This window comes from Tarenaya hassleriana, unplaced genomic scaffold (genome assembly GCF_000463585.1).
Source record: "Tarenaya hassleriana unplaced genomic scaffold, ASM46358v1 Cleome19, whole genome shotgun sequence".
Lineage (NCBI taxonomy): Eukaryota > Viridiplantae > Streptophyta > Magnoliopsida > Brassicales > Cleomaceae > Tarenaya > Tarenaya hassleriana.
Genome location: NW_010965304.1, coordinates 13,393 through 31,817, shown reverse-complemented (window position 1 = coordinate 31,817; position 18,425 = coordinate 13,393). Strand labels below are relative to the sequence as shown.

At 39.5% G+C, this 18,425-nt stretch overlaps 3 protein-coding genes across 11 annotated transcripts in view; all 3 read right to left on the bottom strand.

Moving 5' to 3' along the window:
- LOC104810689 (E3 ubiquitin-protein ligase listerin) overlaps positions 1-5,170 on the bottom strand; it is a 9,120-nt gene extending 3,950 nt beyond the window's left edge. Inside the window, 11 exon segments of the mRNA XM_010537044.1 lie at positions 8-1,298; positions 1,479-1,963; positions 2,062-3,156; positions 3,233-3,385; positions 3,564-3,666; positions 3,932-4,023; positions 4,449-4,526; positions 4,619-4,681; positions 4,776-4,859; positions 4,861-4,897; positions 5,003-5,170. Of these exon segments, the coding sequence (XP_010535346.1) occupies positions 8-1,298; positions 1,479-1,963; positions 2,062-3,156; positions 3,233-3,385; positions 3,564-3,666; positions 3,932-4,023; positions 4,449-4,526; positions 4,619-4,681; positions 4,776-4,859; positions 4,861-4,897; positions 5,003-5,058 (3,537 nt within the window). The 5' untranslated portion in view covers positions 5,059-5,170.
- Positions 5,171-9,830: 4,660 nt separating this feature from the next.
- On the bottom strand, positions 9,831-13,243 carry LOC104810688. 7 transcript variants are annotated; one of them, XM_010537041.1, is made up of 14 exons: positions 13,143-13,243; positions 12,921-12,989; positions 12,817-12,852; positions 11,972-12,523; positions 11,789-11,895; positions 11,591-11,710; positions 11,411-11,498; positions 11,223-11,314; positions 11,038-11,142; positions 10,845-10,954; positions 10,659-10,746; positions 10,526-10,561; positions 10,319-10,426; positions 9,831-10,229 (listed from the first exon to the last, which is right to left on the bottom strand). In XM_010537041.1, the coding sequence occupies exons 3-13, from the start codon at positions 12,848-12,850 to the stop codon at positions 10,343-10,345; spliced, it is 1,416 nt and encodes a 471-aa protein (XP_010535343.1). In that variant the 5' UTR covers positions 12,851-12,852; positions 12,921-12,989; positions 13,143-13,243; the 3' UTR covers positions 9,831-10,229; positions 10,319-10,342. The 7 variants fall into 7 exon arrangements, with proteins under 7 accessions (XP_010535343.1, XP_010535339.1, XP_010535344.1 ...); XM_010537037.1 differs by having other exon boundaries at positions 12,817-12,989; XM_010537042.2 differs by lacking the exon at positions 12,921-12,989 and having other exon boundaries at positions 12,817-12,881; positions 13,143-13,236.
- Positions 13,244-15,254: 2,011 nt separating this feature from the next.
- Positions 15,255-17,941, bottom strand: LOC104810687 (probable serine/threonine-protein kinase WNK4). Of its 3 annotated transcripts, none has more exons than XM_010537035.2 (7): positions 17,672-17,941; positions 17,321-17,586; positions 17,025-17,248; positions 16,785-16,942; positions 16,397-16,706; positions 16,019-16,327; positions 15,255-15,932 (listed from the first exon to the last, which is right to left on the bottom strand). In XM_010537035.2, exons 1-7 carry the CDS (start codon positions 17,747-17,749, stop codon positions 15,475-15,477), a joined length of 1,803 nt encoding a protein of 600 aa, XP_010535337.1. In that variant the 5' UTR covers positions 17,750-17,941; the 3' UTR covers positions 15,255-15,474. The 3 variants fall into 3 exon arrangements, with proteins under 3 accessions (XP_010535337.1, XP_019057850.1, XP_010535338.1); XM_019202305.1 differs by having other exon boundaries at positions 17,025-17,242; XM_010537036.2 differs by having other exon boundaries at positions 17,682-17,941.
- Positions 17,942-18,425: the final 484 nt, after the last annotated feature.

Sequence of the window (18,425 nt, the reverse complement as noted above, 5' to 3'; positions counted from 1 at the left end):
CCTGCTGAATGTCCTCAAAATGAACATCGGAATTGTTATTTCTCGAGTGTAACGGTAAAATAATTATTTTCATAATAAGCGGAATAATTCTTAAACAGTTCTTGCTTGTCTCCTCCCCTATAAAGAGTTTATCTGTCATTGTTTTGAAAACGGCCGCAGCCTCTTCTCCTCCCCATATGTTCTCCTTGAACAAAGTAAATAGGAAGGACAATAGCGCCCTCAAGAATGGTTCTTTGACATCCCCAACATCATTACTCAAATCAATCCATGTGTTTGTCAAACTCTGATTGTCATTCTCTTCATGCGCGAGGGCACCATTCAGTAGAATGTCAAAGATTGAATTCAGTAGAACTCCATCCGATGGTTCATTCTTGGAATACGAGATAAGTGTGGGTAGGAAAGAGGATTGAACACTGCCCCCAGGCCACTCCCATGTGCATAGCATTTCGGCAGCAAGCCAAGCCCGAGAGGAAGACTTGTTATCTTGGTACCTGACGAAGAATCGGCGAATCCCCATTTTTACGATTAGAGTATTAATGAAAGAAACAAATCTTTGAATCTTTGACTTCCTCAATTCACACAAATGGACAGGCATATCGTGTATGCCCATGATAGCTGAATGTTTTGGGCAGACCCACATAGGCCATAAATCACTCTCGAGCAGAAGCAGGTCCCAGAGGTTCCTTTCATCATTTTCATCCAACGACAGACATTCCAACACCTCAAGCATCCATGAAGCACACAGGGATGAGAATTGAGCAGGACACAGTTCATCCTCATGTAGGACAACTGACCTTATGGACCGAATCAAAATGCTAGCCAAGCGCTTCCGAACTTCATAGCATATGGATTCCCAGAACTGTTTATCCATCTTAGATTGAAGATCACTGATGAAACCAGACACATAAAGTCGAGCCTTAATCATCTCTGTCAATTCATTTGAATTACTGACCATCACTGTTGTCATTCTATTCTCTAAGCCGATTATAAACACAGAAGCTAAAATAGTTGCAAGCAGACTGGCATCCTCGTTTAGAGCCTTCAAACTGAAGAAGCTACCATCCAGCACCTCTGCTGCAAATTCAGCCATCTTGATCAGGTCTAAAGGACTGTCTGCATCGAACACTGAATAACCACCTTCAGCAATAATAGAGGAACATGTCTCTTTCATTGAATTGAAAGAATATTGCTTGATAAAAGAGAGTAACTTCTCGAGAACTCCTCTATATATCAAGACCATTGAGTTTCTTGGTATAAAAGAAATCCCAACGTTTTCGGTTGAACCACCGAGAAGAGAACTGCACATACCATACACCGAATAAGAAGTGAAAACATGCCAATAATACAGCATCACAACACTTGGCTGAGAATCGCCTTAAAATCAATAAGTGAAAACGGACTGGACATAGAATTCATACCAAGTATATGATAGTAAATGAGCTAGTTTGATATTGGTAGACAAATAGTAGCCAACTTACCACAAGAATCTGGCAGCAGATCTTTTACTTGAAGGAGATGAACACACTAAAGTTACGGCAGTCGATTCTAGAAGCTCATGATGCCAATGGTCTGGCTGAGAGCCTATTCTCCCAAACTTCCTTTTTGAAATTTCATCCTTCGCCTTCTCTAAAAGCATTGTCACAGCAACCAGGTTATTGGAGCCGATATGTGGTGAACTAAAAGCATAGGAGATGACATCATTCCACTGCTGTGTGAAACATTCATCGTCTATTAGTGAAAGTAAGAGGTCTAGTTTAGCTGTAGTATCAAAGTCGTTTCCATCCATACACCATGGGATAAAGATTTCTCTAAAAACTTCCATAAATTTCTCAGGGCTTATATCCCACCCATTGTCACCAGAAAGGATAGGAGACTGTTTGTTACCCATTAGTTCTGGAACTATATTTCTTGGCCCAAATACCGAAATTGAAATTGATAACAGCTTCAAGCCATTCAACAATTCCTGGTAAGAAAGACATAATCACAGCGTTTAATGAAGTGAAAGCCTCAAATAGTGTACCATGGGATGACAGTGCAACAACAAATAGGATAGTAACTTACAAGTGATTTTATCCATGGGAAAGTCTTGGATAACAATGGTCCAACAAAATGATCCAATGGCCAACTCTCACCTTCTCGAACTGAATATTTCTCCAACAATAAGAGAAAATCAATCATTTTTCCCGCATAGGCATCACTAACCTCCAAGTTTTCCTTCTGAAACATCTTCAAGATGCTCTCTTGAACAGACATGCAGAAAACTGATAGCAGCTTATGATCCAGCATGTAGATACCTGAAAGAATTTCTATAATGCATCTACCTAGCTCTTGCAGATAAAGTATTGGACTATTCGCACTCAGGGCTTCAGTTGTTTCTATCTGAATAGGTGGATTTCTGTCCATAGGAAGTTCAAAGAAGTCTTGCCATAGTAGCTTCACGAGGACTTTATCAACAAGAGCAACTTTGAGGTCGTGAATGGAATCAGGACCATCACAATACCTTGAAGCATTATGTAATCCCCAGAGGAAACACTCCTTGATAGCACAAAAAAGTGCTACATGATCTGTGCTTGACGAACCAAACATGTTCCTTCCAGCCAATAGGTTGTCGAAAAATTCCACAAAGAAATGCTCCACCTCAACAGATAGTGTAGGCATAACTTCCAAGCACAAAATTAATGAAGGATAGGAAATCTGTTGGGATCCAAAGCATCCATTCCTAAGAAACTGCCAGAACGGATTTAACACAGATTTCTGAACATTCAAGCATGTCCAACTCTGTGGGAAATTCTTAGAAAACAGCAAAAGAGCCTCCCACATTGATGAGTGGCAAATTGGGTTATTTTCCTGGAAAACGCCAAGTACCGTGGGCGCAAGACTTCTGACATCCCCTTCACTGAAAACTTCAGGAACATTTTTAATCAAGCTCCTCAACACAGAATACGCTGCTGACCTGACACTAGGGCTTTGAGACTTTAGAAAGTCCACAAAACATTTATGGCTAGAGAACAACTTCTCAGCTGAGGAAATTGCCGACTTCATAGCTTTAGAGGCAAGTTTAGATTCAGCAATTGTATTCACTAAGCCAGGTCTGTCTGACTCATGGAGCAAAACATCTAGAAGGGTAGCCAAAGCCAACAAAGACGAAGATGTCACCTGAAAACGACACAGTAAGAAGACAAGGAAAACCAAAAATTCCAAAATATTATTAACTGCCAACCAGATGAATTACCTGGTGGTACATTTCCTCTAATTCATCTGGTGCAAGTACTTTATCAGATAGATTTTGTGGGGTAAGTTTTAGGTTTTCCTCCAGATAAGCAAAAATGTCTGCCGCACATAGATTCAATGCGTCCAATCTCTTTTCCTGGGCAGGGAATGCTGCCTGTTCTTTCAAAAATAAAAGCCAAATGAAAATCTGAAACTAAATGTTAAAATCAAATGCCTGATCGCCATAAGTATATGTTCGATGATCTGGTAAGACCACAGGCATGTACATTACGAAAGGATATATGACATCTAAAATTTGTAGATGAACAATAAAATGAAAAAGGAACACCAACCTGAAACGACGATTTTGCAGCTTGAGAAACTTCAGAAGCCAAATCAAACTGAGAGAACCACCAGGGTCCCATAATAGACTTCAGATGAGGTGCCAAATCTCGCCTAAATAACATGTAAAACATTAATGCAGAAGACAATATTATACAAGGGGGAAAATGGAGGAAAACACGGTATTCACTTTCTAAGAGAAGAGCAATAAATTAGTTCAGCATGATACGCTGAACATAAATGTTTCAAATGTTTACAGCAGCACAAAACAAATGAATCAAGAAGACTACAACAACTCCATGCTTAAAAACACAAATCGGATACCTAACAGGAGAAGGACATCCATTAGCTACAATAAATGAAAAATTAATTTACAAACCTGACAACAGTGACAATATTAGTCATAACGTCATGTGTAGCTCGCCGAACTTCTCTACTATAGTCCAGTATCAACTTCTTGTATTCAAAGGTCTGAAAAGGTATGAGGAATAGTTAATCGCTCAAACAAAGTAAAAAGGCAAATGTACATAGTGTAACAAACACAACAATCAAAACTTCAAATTCAGTCTAAGTTGAGTTTATTCCATTAGGGTTAATCATGTCCTGATCTCCTCCACCACACTTGACAGAAGTACGGCATGTACATAGTGTAACAAACACAGCTATCAAAACTTCAAAGACAGTCTAAGTTGAGTCTATCCCGTTGGTGTTGTCATGTCCACTCCATCACATTTGATAAAAGTACGGCATGTACATAGTGTAACAAACACAGCTATCAAAACTTCAAAGACAGTCAAAGTTGAGTCTATTCCATTGGTGTTAGTCATGTCCTGATCTCCTCCATCACACTTGATACAAGTACGGATACTGCCTTAAATATTGGAAACGAAACATACCCATTGTGGGAGTATAGGCAGTAGTTCCTTCCCCTGCTTTTGCTTCATCAGTTCTGACAATGAAGCAAGAGCCTTGATCTGTTGAAAGAAATAAAGAAATAAACAAAACCTTGGAGAAATACAAAGATAAGAGATGTAATAGCATAATGAATATAGAAGGTGCGAGCTACCTTGGTTGTAGGGTCCTTTCTGGAAAGGCGTTTCAAGTGCTGGGCCACTTCACTATCCACATCCTACAATCGGGGTAAAAACGATCAAAGAACAATGACCGACAAGTGTGCCTCATAATAAGGCATGCTTAAACCAAACAGAGAGAAACGAGCATACCAGGAAGGAAGTAGACTCTTCGTTAGGGAGAGAAGGATCGAGCCTAGACCCACCGACATAGCCGCCGAATCCAACGGCGGGGGGCTACAGCAGAGGCAGAGGGCAAGAGAGAAGCTGCGAGGCTACGCGAAGAATAACCAGTAAAAACACACGAAGCAATGGCTAATTCGAACGAAAGATCCTAAACCTAACAGAGAACAAAGAAATGGAACGCGAGGAGAGCCTACCTGCTGCTCGAAGGACGAGCCTTGCTCCGGGCACCATCTCCCTTCGGTCTGCCCATCACGAGACAGAGAAGGAACAAATACGCGGAAGACAAGGGGAAGGCGGTGATGCTACGGTACCACGCCGATACTTCTCGTCGTCGTCGGCTATGAATTGCAATTTGGATTCAATCATTTTCTGGGTTTGGAGATATATATTGGGCTCAGGTTCAAAAAGTCCGGTCGTATTTATTTTATAGCCCCTCGGTTATTCTTTATTCTGATCACACCCAAATTTGTCAAAGGAGAAGTATCCAATTCATAGATCAACTAGCCACGATAATCCACGTTTTGAAAATTTAGAGATCTTATATTTATAGTGAGAATGTTAAACTCAATATCGACCATAAAAGTTTAACATAGGTTATCTCGTAGAAAGATTTGAAACTCCGACAATGACGATGGCTAGAACTGATGGCTAGAACTGATGGCCGATTATGACTTGGAAAATTGCTTACCATCCGGATAAAGCAAATGTTGTAGCCAGCCGATGCATTGAATTGAAAGAAAATAATGTATGTTATCAGAGTATTGTCCTTATCACAACAGAATACAGCAGAATTGTCGACTATAGTGGGTCATTTGACGGTTGCAGATGATGAACAGCTCACAGGTATGAGAACACGTGTAATTTCAAAGCACCGCAATGACCCTAAACTCATGAAGTATATGCAGGAGTTTGAGGAGACCGCGAGTGTAATATCCCGATTCCCGAGTAAACTATTTAATTAAATTTCGGGAATAAAATAGGGTAAAACAACCCTAAAATATAAGGTGATTGACATACATATCGAATCAGAGGACAAGTGGGGCTAAAACGCGTCGAAACCATCGAAAAACGAAGGAAAAAGGGGTCTAGACCGATCGGTCCAGGGGTAGACCGACCGGTCCAGGAAAAAACGAAGAAAAGACGAAAAAACCGGGTCTAGACCGAGCGGTCTAGAGTGCAGATCGATCGGTCTGCACGTTCACGAGCCAGACCGGACGGTTCGACAGCTAGACCGGACGGTCTGAGAGTTGGGGAAAAAGTCGCCGAAAATTCTGACTTTCTTCCATTTTCAGCCGCGATTTTCTCGCGACACACCGACCCCACGCGTGAACGAACGCCACCTAGACGCAGTGGACGACACCCTCTGGCCCTCCTACCCTCTCCCTAGCTCCTATGGTGGCGTTAGAGGTCGATTTAACCGGCTCCAACAGGTGAAGATCACCATTCTGCAACCCAAAACCTGTTCTTCGAAGGCAGAGGAAAATAGAGAGATTCAGGGGGATTTGAGGCGAAACAAGTTCGGAAAATCAAAGAAGGACATCCCTAGGAGGTTCCTGGAAAGTTTCACGACCAAAGACGGCCTGAAGAACGCACACGAGCTCGGACAAAAACGCACAGCACTTGAATCCGAGGTGAGTGGTTTTGAGTTGTGTTTGTGAGATTCAATTCTCATGATTTATGGTGTAGATTAGTGTTTCTACAAGAATTAAGGAGTTAGGAAGGTTGAATAATGAGTGGGTAGCAAACAGAGTTGAAATCGGATCAAGATTTGGACAAAAATGGCGAAAAAGTCGGCTAGTTCTCGCGGAGAAGACGAACTCCAGGTCCCAGACCGACCGGTCCAGGTCTGGACCGACCGGTCTGGGACACAGACAATAAACGGGCTGAACTGAGTTGGACCGACCGGTCCACCTGGTCCTAGACCGATCGGTATAGGACTGGACCGACCGGTCTAGGGCACAAACGAACGATCGGTCCGAAAATGACCTAGACCGACCGGTCTAGGCCAAGACCGATCGGTCTAGGGGTAAAATAGAGTTAACCAGTTAAAACATCCAGACCGGACGGTCTGTTCCTAGACCGACTGGTCCAGGCGAAAATAAAAAGAGAAAAATCCCAAAACGGTCGGACTGGCTGCAACCCCGACTATAGGTTCAAATGGATTAAACTGGAATACGGTATTAACTTGTAATCAAACGGAATAGGATAAAACAAGTATGTTGAACGAATGTGAAAAAGGTAGAAGTGTATAAAAGGAAAGGAATTAAACCGCAAACCGAAGTGAATACGAAGGATAAATCTAAGAGAAAAACTCGGAAATAGTGATATAGAAATAATGGATAAATAATTATGATGATGCATGTGATTGAATGATTAATGGATCCCGTACTTAGTACCGGTTGACGGAATGAGTCAGTACTAGTACGGGGACGTGTGGATATGGAACCAGTGCCAGTTGACGACCTTGGAGTCAGCACTGGTGTGGGGGTGGTTTCGGTAGTAGTACCGGTTGACGAACCTGGAGTCAGTACTATTACCGAAATGTAACACTATTATCGGTTGACGATGTGGAAGCAGTACTGGTGTTGTTGTGTGGACGTTTCCATAACGGTGCCGGTCGACGAAGAGGAGTCAGTACCGTCATGGGAATGTGTAGTGAAGCTAGTACCGGTTGACGAAGTGGAGTCAGTACTGATGAATCTGTATGGTCGTCTCTGTAATAGTACCGGTTGACGAAGTGGAGTCAGTACTATTATAGAGAAGCAGGGTGGAGTCTAGTACCGGTAGACGAATTGAGTCAGTACTAGATGAGACCGAAAGGAAATGGTACCTGATGGTGCCGGTTGACGACTTGAGTCAGTACGGTTAGGTATCAGAAATGCATGGAACAATGATAATGAATTAAATTAATTATTGGGAAATTATTAAATGGATAAATAAGGAAATTCTTGTATTGAGAGATTAGTTGGCACCGTTCTCCATGAGAATGGGCTCTCCGGGCTCAACCCGAGCCATTCACTAAGCATTATGCTTAGCCCTCCGTTGTTGAATTTTTCAGATCCCGAGGAGCACGAGTAGCGCACTTGCGATGGCGACGACTTGGGAAAAGTGACATCATGTACGAACGTTTTATCTTTCTTTCGTGTGTTGTGGACTGTGGAACAAGGTTCCATTTGAAGACGGTTGTGTTTAATTACGCTTTTGGATATGTATTGTTTTAAGAAACGTGTGGTGTATTTATTCTGCTGTGTATTTTTATGTAAAATGATTTTTTTTAATTTCCCGTACTTTCGGTTTTATTATATTTTATTGATTTCGGCCATGTGGCATATCCTGTTCACGGGATATGGGATTCAGGTGTCACAGCGAGAATGGGTATCTGTTGGATGACTCACATGCATTGAGATTGCATAACCGGCTTTGTGTATCGGATAACGGTGAGCTGAGACGGAAGATCTTGCAAGAAGCTCATCAGTCCAGAGTAGCGATTCATCCAGGAGCTAACAAGATGTATCGAGGTTTACAACAGTGGTATACTTGGCCCGACATCAAGAAAGACGTCGCAGATTTTGTTGCGATATGTCTGACATGTCAGCAAGTAAAGGCTGAACGACAAATGTCTGGAAGAAAGTTGCAACCATTAGAGATTCCAGAGTGGAAGTGGAATTCTATAACAATGGATTTGTAGATGGACTGCCAACAATTCCGACGAAGAATGCAATTTGGATGATTGTGAACCGATTAACCAAATCGACATATTTCATACCAATCCGACAAGAACAAGAATACACAGTTGAGAGATTAGTATGAAGTGCCGAGTGAGATTATGATCCTTACCTTACTTCACGAAAACGCTATCAATTTAATTTAGGGAGATTCACATATTAAATACTGAACTTTAACCAAATTTCCAAATTAAATACTTAACTATCTCACTTCCAAATTAAATACTCAACTATATTGAAATTCACAAATAAAAACTAAACTTTGCAAATTTTAACATATACCTAAAGGATAATCCAAAACAAAACTCTTTACTTTTTTTTTCATCACAATTTAAACCCTATACTTTTTTTATCCAAAAAAACCCTAAGCTTTTCAAAATTTTAAAAATGATACACATTAATATACATATATTAATTATTATAAGCACAAAATCAATTACACATTTATTTTCCACAAAATTAATTGTAAATTTATTTTATATATTTATATGTATATATATGTTTTATATATATGTAAGATATATGTATTTTTTCCTAAAAATCAGTATATATATAAGAAACTATTTATTATTTGTATATTATTTTATATATAAGAAACTATTTATTATTTGTATATTATTTTATATATAAGAAACTATTTTTCAAGAACATGTTTTTTTGGACAATTTAACTCATATAAAAATAATAAATAATTTCTTATATATATAAAAAATTTAGGAAAAAAATACATATACCATACATATATAAAACATATATATACATATAAATATATAAAATAAATGTACAATTAATTTTGTGGAAAATAAATGTATAATTGATTTTGTGGAAAATAAATGTACAATTAATTTTGTGAAAAATAAATGTGTAATTGATTTTGTGCTTATAATAATTAATATATGTATATGAATGTGTATCATTTTTAAAATTTTGAAAAGTTTAGGGTTTTTTTGGATAAAAAAAGTATAGGGTTTAAATTGTGATGAAAAAAAAAGTAAAGGGTTTTGTTTTGGATTATCCTTTAGGTATATGTTAAAATTTGCAAAGTTTAGTTTTTATTTGTGAATTTTAATATAGTTGAGTATTTAATTTGGAAGTGAGATAGTTAAGTATTTAATTTGGAAATTTGGTTAAAGTTGAGTATTTAATATGTGAATCTCCCTTTAATTTATAACAAAAAGCGGGATTTAAAAGAAAGGAAGATAGGTTATTTTCGTGCAAGTTACAAAAAATGATATTTTTGTGATAAATTCGACAGACAACACATTACATTTATGGGCACGCAACTTTTACATTTCCATTATTTTTATTTTTCAATATTAGTTCCGTTAAACATTTTACATTAGTCAACTATAAACGCAAAAAAACCAAAATCCGCTTGGAGCAGAGAACACAGAGAGCCATTACCAATTTATCCAAAATAATAATTGGGATGTAATTTGCCGAGCGCAACATCCCAAACCTGACCTGACACGGACTAATATGGAACAGAAAAGCCGAAAGGATGAAAACAAGTGGAGGCTATTATTGTATTGTTCTACGACCTCCACTCTAACTCCGTCGGATCCCATAACCAAAACAAGCTCGACTTCTCATCCAAAGTCAACATTCTTTTTCGACACAGAAGAAACAATCGTGTCTGATTCAGCGCCTCAAACAAAAGTCTCCAAATGAAGTGGTCGAGACTCGAGTCTTTTGCCTGCATGCAAAAAGAAGAAATAGTTGTATTCACAATTAAAATTGATTATGCTTATGATAACCACAACAATGGAAAGGCGAAATCCTGACCTGGGTGACTAACTAAACTGCAGACTACACCTTGGCAAACCTCGCGATTTTAGCCAGCACTGTTCTTAAGCTTCGTATCCCAGAGCCTGATTTTGAGCTCACCATCATCTGAATCATTTCATTCACAAACCCCTTTCAGCTCTCATCTTTGGCAGCTATAATCCGAACCACAGAAACAAAACAAAAGCTAGAAAATCACATGCATACCACGGGCTGAACAATCGATTTGTTTGCCTTCAAGTTCTGTATTATTTAAGACCATAATTGTCAGTACAAGGGTGGCATGCTGATATTCCAGGGAGGGTGAGCACCCTATTTAGTTTCACTAACTAAATGGTACCTCTTCGATTTGCATTGCTCGACGTGCCACATCCATGGGAAAAACTATATCTGTCTTGGTTAACACTATCTGACACTTTGTGTTGGATCTGCACATCCAGATATTGCTATAAGAACATTTGAATAAACAATCGTCTACTGCAAGAACTAGGATCCCAGCACCACCACCAGCATTGAATTTTACTACCTCTCCATCAGAGTTACAAGTTCGTGATCATGTGGCTTCATACCCCATTTGGTGTCAACAAGGAGACATACACGTTTAAGACCAGCTCTTGTTGAAACATATTCCTTCACCTACAATAGTGTCAAAACGGTAAGGATAATTTAGATATCAAATTACTTTGCCCACAAAATTGAACTAGTAAAAATATACTCACAAGTTCCTCCCAGGCCTCCTTTACTTCATCTTTTGCATAAGCAAAACCATATCCAGGCAAATCAACAAGACGAATCTTTGGTCCCAGATTGAAGAAATTGATAGTCTGTAGAAAATAAAACGTATATCACTAAACAGTAGTGGATAATAAATATACAAGCAAACAATCCTCACATGATAGAGTACCTGGGTTAATCCTGGTTTGTCAGATGTCCGTACAACACCCCACTGTCTAGTGAGAGCATTTAGCAGAGAAGATTTGCCAACATTCGACCTTCCTGGTAAAAACAGCGAGTTCTAATAAGCATTGTTTTTGTGTTAATATCACATATGGGAAAATGTAGTTCCACAAAAGCACAATCTAGCAGCAGTACCCGCAAATGCAATCTCAGGGACATCAGGAGGCGGAAATGATGAGGAAACCTTTGCAGCCGCAATGAATGCCAATTTATTCCTAAATACCTACAAAATTTCAAATTCTATTAGCTTATACACCAGGAGGGAGGGATGACTGTGTAAGCATTGAGGGAAAGTACAAGAAGATAGAAGCATACACTTTCTTCTATGCGCTCTCTCTCTGTGCTGGTAGAGTGAGGAATATTATCTAATGGAGCAGAAAGTTCTGTGTTGTACCCAACCTTCTTTAGCTCGGCCAAGCGTCTGCGACCTAATAGCTGCCGTAAAAATATAAGTCACGTGAAAATACGAATAGAAGCTAAAAAAATCATAAATGCTCTGGCCAAATGAATTACGTTTTCTTCCACAAAGGAAAGAATAGAATGGCTCGGTTGTATTGCACGAAACTGTGCGTTTTTTGACATTCCGGTTCCTTCCTCCTCAACCTTCTTTTTCTTCTTTTCTGACAAGGAAAGGAACAGCATGTCGGGATAGCAAGAAAGAGATTGTAATCAGAATTCACAGTAAAGAAGACCGACCTTCAAGAACAATGTTATCATCTAATCTTTTATTTGATGTGTCATAAGGATCTAGTCGTATCCGCTTTCTCTTTTTTGGTTGACCGTCCCCACTCTCTGATCCATCGTCCAATGTTCTCTTCTCTGAAACTACCTGCCTAGAAGCTTTTAGAGGCGACACATTACAGCGCTTTCTTTGATCTCTTCTCTCGTCTGATTCACCTCTCCTCTCAAGCATTTGCTTTCGTGTAGCGTGCTTTTCATGATGTGCCTCCTTGTTCAACACGCTTAAAGCTGCCTTTGAAACTCCATTCGCAATCTTAGTACCAAAAGCTTTGTGCTTTCTCTTTGAAGCAGTCCATATTGTACGCGAGGTTCCACTGATAACGTTATCCTCAGTTAATTCAGCTTGACTGTATAAGACCCGCTTTGTTTTCATATCCGAAGCCATGTTTTTGCTCCTACGAGGTTTTGTTTCAGTATCACTCGATGTTTTGTTCCCTTTACTAGAAGCTTTAGGCTTAGCAACTGCAAGTTTGGGTCTCTTCTTGAGCTTATGCCTGAGGACGGTATCTACAGACATTTTGTGACAGACGCAGTGAAGCAGAGCAGAAATCGACATAGTTCAATAATGTCAAATTGTCAATCAATCTCATTCCTAGACTTCAATCCTACGCAAATCAATTACTGAAACTACAGGAACCCTAAAGATAGCAGCAGATACAGCAAACCGAAATTATCCCGAAGACAACAATATCAATTCAGAAAATAAACTCAGCGTCTCTAGATCCAGAAACGATACGAGCTAAAACAAGAGGCAAATGGATACTCCTTACGAGAAACCCGCAAGAAATATTCGCAAGTACCTGGAGAGAATCTGGAAGCGAAAGCTGCCGCCATTTCTGCGATTTTAAGGTGTCAATTTCAATATCTACAATCATAAACAAATCAATTGGAGAGGGGGTAATACACTCAGGGAGATCAATCGGAAAATGTATTTTGATGCAGCTGCAGAAGGGCATGTGATCGGAGAAATCACCTGAAATATGGGTAAAAACACCTAATGCGATCAATCACTGGAATCGAAGTACAAAAGGGATTCAACGGCAAAACCAAACACGCCTTGGGACATCGCAAAACATCATCGTTTCTACTCGACCCGAAAGACGAAAAGAAGAGAACGATCAGACACCTTTGAAGATGCAGCGCCAGCGAGCGGGAGTCGATCTCCTCTAGGGTTTGCTACGGACGTTATTTTCCCTCTATGGTTTGGGTTGGGCCTTCAATGCTAAACCACTGGGCTCTTCAGAACCATGATACTCTCTACACCTATATATATATATATATATGCGCGCTCACAATTCCTGGATCCAAAAATATATATCTTATTTGACATAAACCGTATTATATTTTGTTTAAATATATTTTTTAATATTTTTAATCACCTCCATATATACAAGTCCTATTTTTTTTCTTCTATCAATTGATTATACGAGAAACCATTATAAATAGACGTCGTCTACGTTATCATCGTTATGTTATGTAGCAAAATATTCAATGTTTATTGGAGGAAAAACACTTGCATGGTCATCCTCATCACTGAACTTGACTATTGGAATATTTCAGATTTCTCTGTCACTGAAAGTAGCAGTTTTTTTTGTAAATTATTTTAATGTGTTTAGCAAGATTGATTGGCACTGTTGGGCGCGCGCAACAACAACTATAGAAAGAGCCCATTTGATCTTGTATGACCTGGCTTTAATGTTTAGAATCGGAGTTTCTTCATAGCGTCTGATCCCATCAGCCATGACCACAACGTTAGCTTGCGCAAATCCTACATGCACGCTTGACTATAGATAGGGATGCAGAACCCGAAACCCGACCCGAACCCGCCCGAAAATAATAAGGATATGGGCCTAAAAAATATAGGCTCATTAAATTTCGGGTTTTCGGGCCTCGAGCTAAATGGGCTGCGGGCCAGTCGGGCCGGGTCGGTCGGGTCTCGTCCGTATCAAGGCCAAAAGCAGCAAGCACAGTAGCTGGCTCAGCAGAACGGGAGGAGCCCAGGACTCTTTTATATTATTTTTTGTTTTATATTTTTTTGTTTTATATCATTGGACTTAAGATTATATTTTTTTGTTTTATATTTTTCTCTCACTCTATCTTGGTTTTGTTCGCACTAGTAGGTTAGATTTTGTTCTTCGATGCTATATTTATATGTGTATCTTTTAACCAAATGACGAAATTTTATCTTGGATCCAATTAACACTTTTTAAAGTGATGAAAATTTTTATTTTTTTAATCATATTACATCATATTATATATATATATATCAATTTATATTTTTAAAAACGTACAAACTTTTAAATATATATTTTTAAATCTTTTATTTACATATGATATATTGATTTCATATAATTGTCTTTTTTATACTATGTTTGCTTTTTTTAATATTTTACATTATTATTATTATTGTAGAAAAAATATTTTTATTTGATAAAAAAACCCGAAGCCCGGCCCGAACCCGCCCGAAGTCCTATAGGGCCGGGCTCTGGACCATCGATCCTAGACCCAAAAAATAAATGGGCGGGCTGACCCGACCCGAAAAATTCTAGGCCCGAATTGAACCCGACCGGAACCCGGCCCGGCCCGCACATTTTACACCCCTAACTATATACCTTTTGATCATCTTTTCATGTCATTTATACGTCATGTTCTTTTTCCTTAGTCTCTTTCTATACTTGGGTTTCACCCATTTCCTTGACAGACGTAGAGGGTCAAGTGATATAAGGTTCCTTTCTTGCCTGGAATGTATTCTCGTGACGATCTTCCTCTATTGTACCAGTACAAGATGTGAAATCACTCAAATTTCCTGAATCCAAATTAAATCCAGTGGGTCTTGGGATCTTAGTCAGGGATCGTACGCAAATCGATTCCAATCTAAGCAACTACAATCTTATCATCATTGCAATCTCAAGTGTAATGAGTCTATATACCGACATCCGGGAGTCTTGTTTGTTCTAGTTATCTTGTAATTTCCAAAACATCTCCGCTCTTCTCTCTCTTTGAACCACTGAACATTCTGCATCGTTTCTGCTAGGATTTGAAGATCTATAAGAATGACTCTTGGAGAAAACCAAAAAGAACAAAAGATAAGGATAAGCCTGTTGGAACATATTCCCAAACGGAATTTAAAAAGCCCAATTCCCCATCCATCCTCAATTTTGGTAACATATTTTTTGAGAGTGCAATTAAAGACTTTCTATTTACCAAAAAAAAAAAAAAGAGGATCTCTCTCGCTGAATTGAGTGAGTGTAATGACGGTTATTATCAAGGCGTTCATGATGGAGGGAGTGGAACAGAAACAAGACACAAGGATCTTCATCCCCAGCAGGTACTATCAAGTATCAATATATTCACACGTATATATAATTTTTGTGTACCGAAGAAACTATTCAGGGCTCGCTAGATACTAAACAGTTTTATCACTATACACTCATATTATCATATAGCCTGAAGTAGAGTTAGTGTCTGCTCTCAGACTTCCAAGTCCTTGACAATGCTTCTTGTCTGGAAACCTCATAAGGAGACCGAAACCCGACAGTTTCCACGTCACCCACAGTCTTGAACAATCTTCTTCTTCTCACTTCTTCAACTAGAGATCGGTGCAGTAACTGACTCTGCACATCTACCAGTGACCGGTTCCTCGTAAGCCTGCGATTGTCGGATGCCACTCTCCTGGTTCTTGAACTGGATGATGCATGCAGGTTCGGCAGAATATTGCAGTGTCTGTGACTGAGATTTCCAGACTGTGAGTAAGCGCTTTCTTCGGGGCAAAACCTCGTCAAGTTGTGAGTTCTTGTAATAGCAGGAGGACTGCCTCTCTTTTCAGGGATGACCTCATCAGCAGATATGTAGTTCATATTGGGATAAGATCCTGAATTGGAAGAACCCTGAGAAAGCGTCTCATCGGAAAAATCATCTGCAGTTTACCATTTTTCTTTCTCAATTTTTGTGTATAAATATCTGAAGCACTGAGCGCAAAAGATCGATGGTACTTTTTCATACCTTTTAGCCAATCTTGGACAGCTTGTGTCGTCAAACCAGATAGAGAGACATGGGAGGATGAATAGGAAGAGGAAGAGTGAAAAGGTGGGTGGCGATGGTGATGATGATCAGGGGTATGTTCACCGTGGGTTTCATCATCTTCCGGATGCTTCCAACCAGGCACCATAGAAGAAATTTCTCCGTCAATCATTGTAGCTATTTCAACTGGCTCCCAATCAGTGATCTCAAGTTCTTTTACCATCTCCATTGCGACGTCTATTGAGGTATCATTCACAGTGTCATAGGGAAAGTACACGTTTCTCGCAGGACCTGGAGAGCAGAACAGTTATACGTTTGAATCTTAATGAGCAACATAATCAAAACTGCGACTCATTTTACCATTTGCATCTGCAATTTGAACTTTCAGAAAAATTGTCTTATCTTCAGGGTTCAGTTTTCCAGTAATGGTCATGTGGGTCCTTTGGAAATCATCATCCAACTTCAGTGTTTCCATCTCAATCTCATTCAAAAACGGCTTTAGGTCCCCAGGATTTCTCGTGCACACCATCCAGGACTCATCAGATGCGAGAAATGGATCAAGCAAGAGCTCTTTCGCTGATACTCTCTTTGAGGCAGACACGAGGCATTTCCCAATGAATCTCTGTGCCTCAATGCCTTCAACTCTGTAAAAGGCTTCCGGTAATCTCCCCTAATAGTAAATAGTAGAAAGCTTAAGCTTGGTTCAATAAATAGTTTCATATGCATGCTCATACAAGGAAATGCATACCGAGGTAACTTTCTTGTAAATTTGTGCCGGGTTGTTGCATTCGCTATAGGGGAACTCTGAGGTGATCATCTCTAACACGCACATACCAAAAGAATAAACATCAACGAGTTCATTATAATCTTCTTCATATAATTCCGGCGCCATGAACTCTGGAGTACCTACAGAGAAGACGAAAGCAGAGGGAGAACCTTAGCATATTGTTACTAAAGGTTAAAGAGGGAAACGTGTTGAGCAACATACCAATTACACTATGAGCCGATCGGGAGTCCTGCAGAATTCTTGCAAGACCAAGATCGCCAATTTTAACTTGTCCAAGATGGCCATTAACAAAGATATTATCACATTTGAGGTCTCTGTGGATTACAGGGGGGTCATGCCCGTGCAGATAGACAAGACCTTCCAAGATCTGCCGAGACCAGTTCTTGATTGCACGGATGTCTACACGCGCGTACTTTGCTCTGTACCTGCTCAAGAAGGGTCACATACACACACAAAAAAGAAAAGCAAAAAGAAGAGGATGGATGATAAAATATTACTCTCGAAGGGTCCCAGAAGTGAACAACTCGGTGATGAAGTTGAAAGTATGGCGATGAACGTCGATCCATGAAGTGTAAAAACGAATAATGGATTTGTGGTTCAAGGTGCTAAGGAGGTGAACCTCAGAGTAGAGTCTCTGGAGATCAACGGAGGAGCGTAAAACCTCCTTGAGCTTCACTTGACTCCACGCAACTTCTATCCCAACCATTTCGTCGATCGCTTTGTAAACCGTTTTCATCGCTCCCCTTCCCAATACTTCTCCAAACTGTTCCACCAAAAAAACCATCACCACACACCCAAAAATGGTATTTGGACAAAAGCATCGACAGAGTCTCTTGATGTCTACTTACGCGTCCGTACCGATCAGTGGGATCCGTTTCCACATACTCTCTGTTTCTAGTGGTTTCGATGTCTCGTTTCCTGATCATGGTTTGAGCAAACTGCGATTGATGACGCCGAAAGTTTCCTTGCAGAGGTAAGAAAAATATTTGGCCTCAAGAAGAAAGCAGACGTCGTTTATGTTACTTCTCCTTCGTCTTCACCAAGGGTCATCATCAGCCGATATATGTTGAACAGTAGCTGGCCTTCAATCAGCCATACGTGTTGGATGGAGTGGAAAAAACATAAAAGGGAATACGACAACAGCACAAACTTGCATCATTTATTCACATGTTAAAAAAATGTGACAAGAAAAAAGAAAACCCTAAAACTTACCGGATATAATTTGCTAAATGGTATATTACCCAAAGACGCATAATTGAAAAGTCAATTGTACGTCGTAGTTGAAATCCATTTACGACACCTGGATTATCCAAAAAAAAATGTCAATTGTACACAATTACGTATGGCACACCACATTAACAATACATACCGTTTACATCAAGTAAAATCCAAAGAGGGTCGTCAATTTCCTTATCAGAAAACGAGACAAGTCTTTCAAATAAATTGTTTTTCTCAATAAACCAAAAAAAAAATGTTTTTCTCGTGGATGTGAATGGACCACTAGTCTGAGGATAAAATAGTTACCACACAGTCAAACACTTCAAATAGAATCAGAAACAAATTTCCAGTGACAATTAGATAAATTTACAAAGGTATAGGTTT

Bases quoted from the DNA above. Each gene is read 5' to 3' on its own strand.
- LOC104810687 (XM_010537035.2), bottom strand. From the start codon at position 17,749: ATGATCAGGAAACGAGACATCGAAACCACTAGAAACAGAGAGTATGTG. The intron at 17,249-17,320 runs GTAATATTTTAT...CTTCTTGAGCAG, and splicing joins ACTTCTGGGACCCTTCGAGA to GTACAGAGCAAAGTACGCGC. The intron at 16,943-17,024 runs GTATGTTGCTCA...TCTTCTCTGTAG, and splicing joins ATCGGCTCATAGTGTAATTG to GTACTCCAGAGTTCATGGCG.
- LOC104810688 (XM_019202306.1), bottom strand. From the start codon at position 12,572: ATGTCGATTTCTGCTCTGCTTCACTGCGTCTGTCACAAAATGTCTGTA. The intron at 11,711-11,788 runs GTAATTCATTTG...TTTTTACGGCAG, and splicing joins TTTCCTTTGTGGAAGAAAAC to CTATTAGGTCGCAGACGCTT. The intron at 11,315-11,410 runs GTACTGCTGCTA...TGTTTTTACCAG, and splicing joins CCCTGAGATTGCATTTGCGG to GAAGGTCGAATGTTGGCAAA.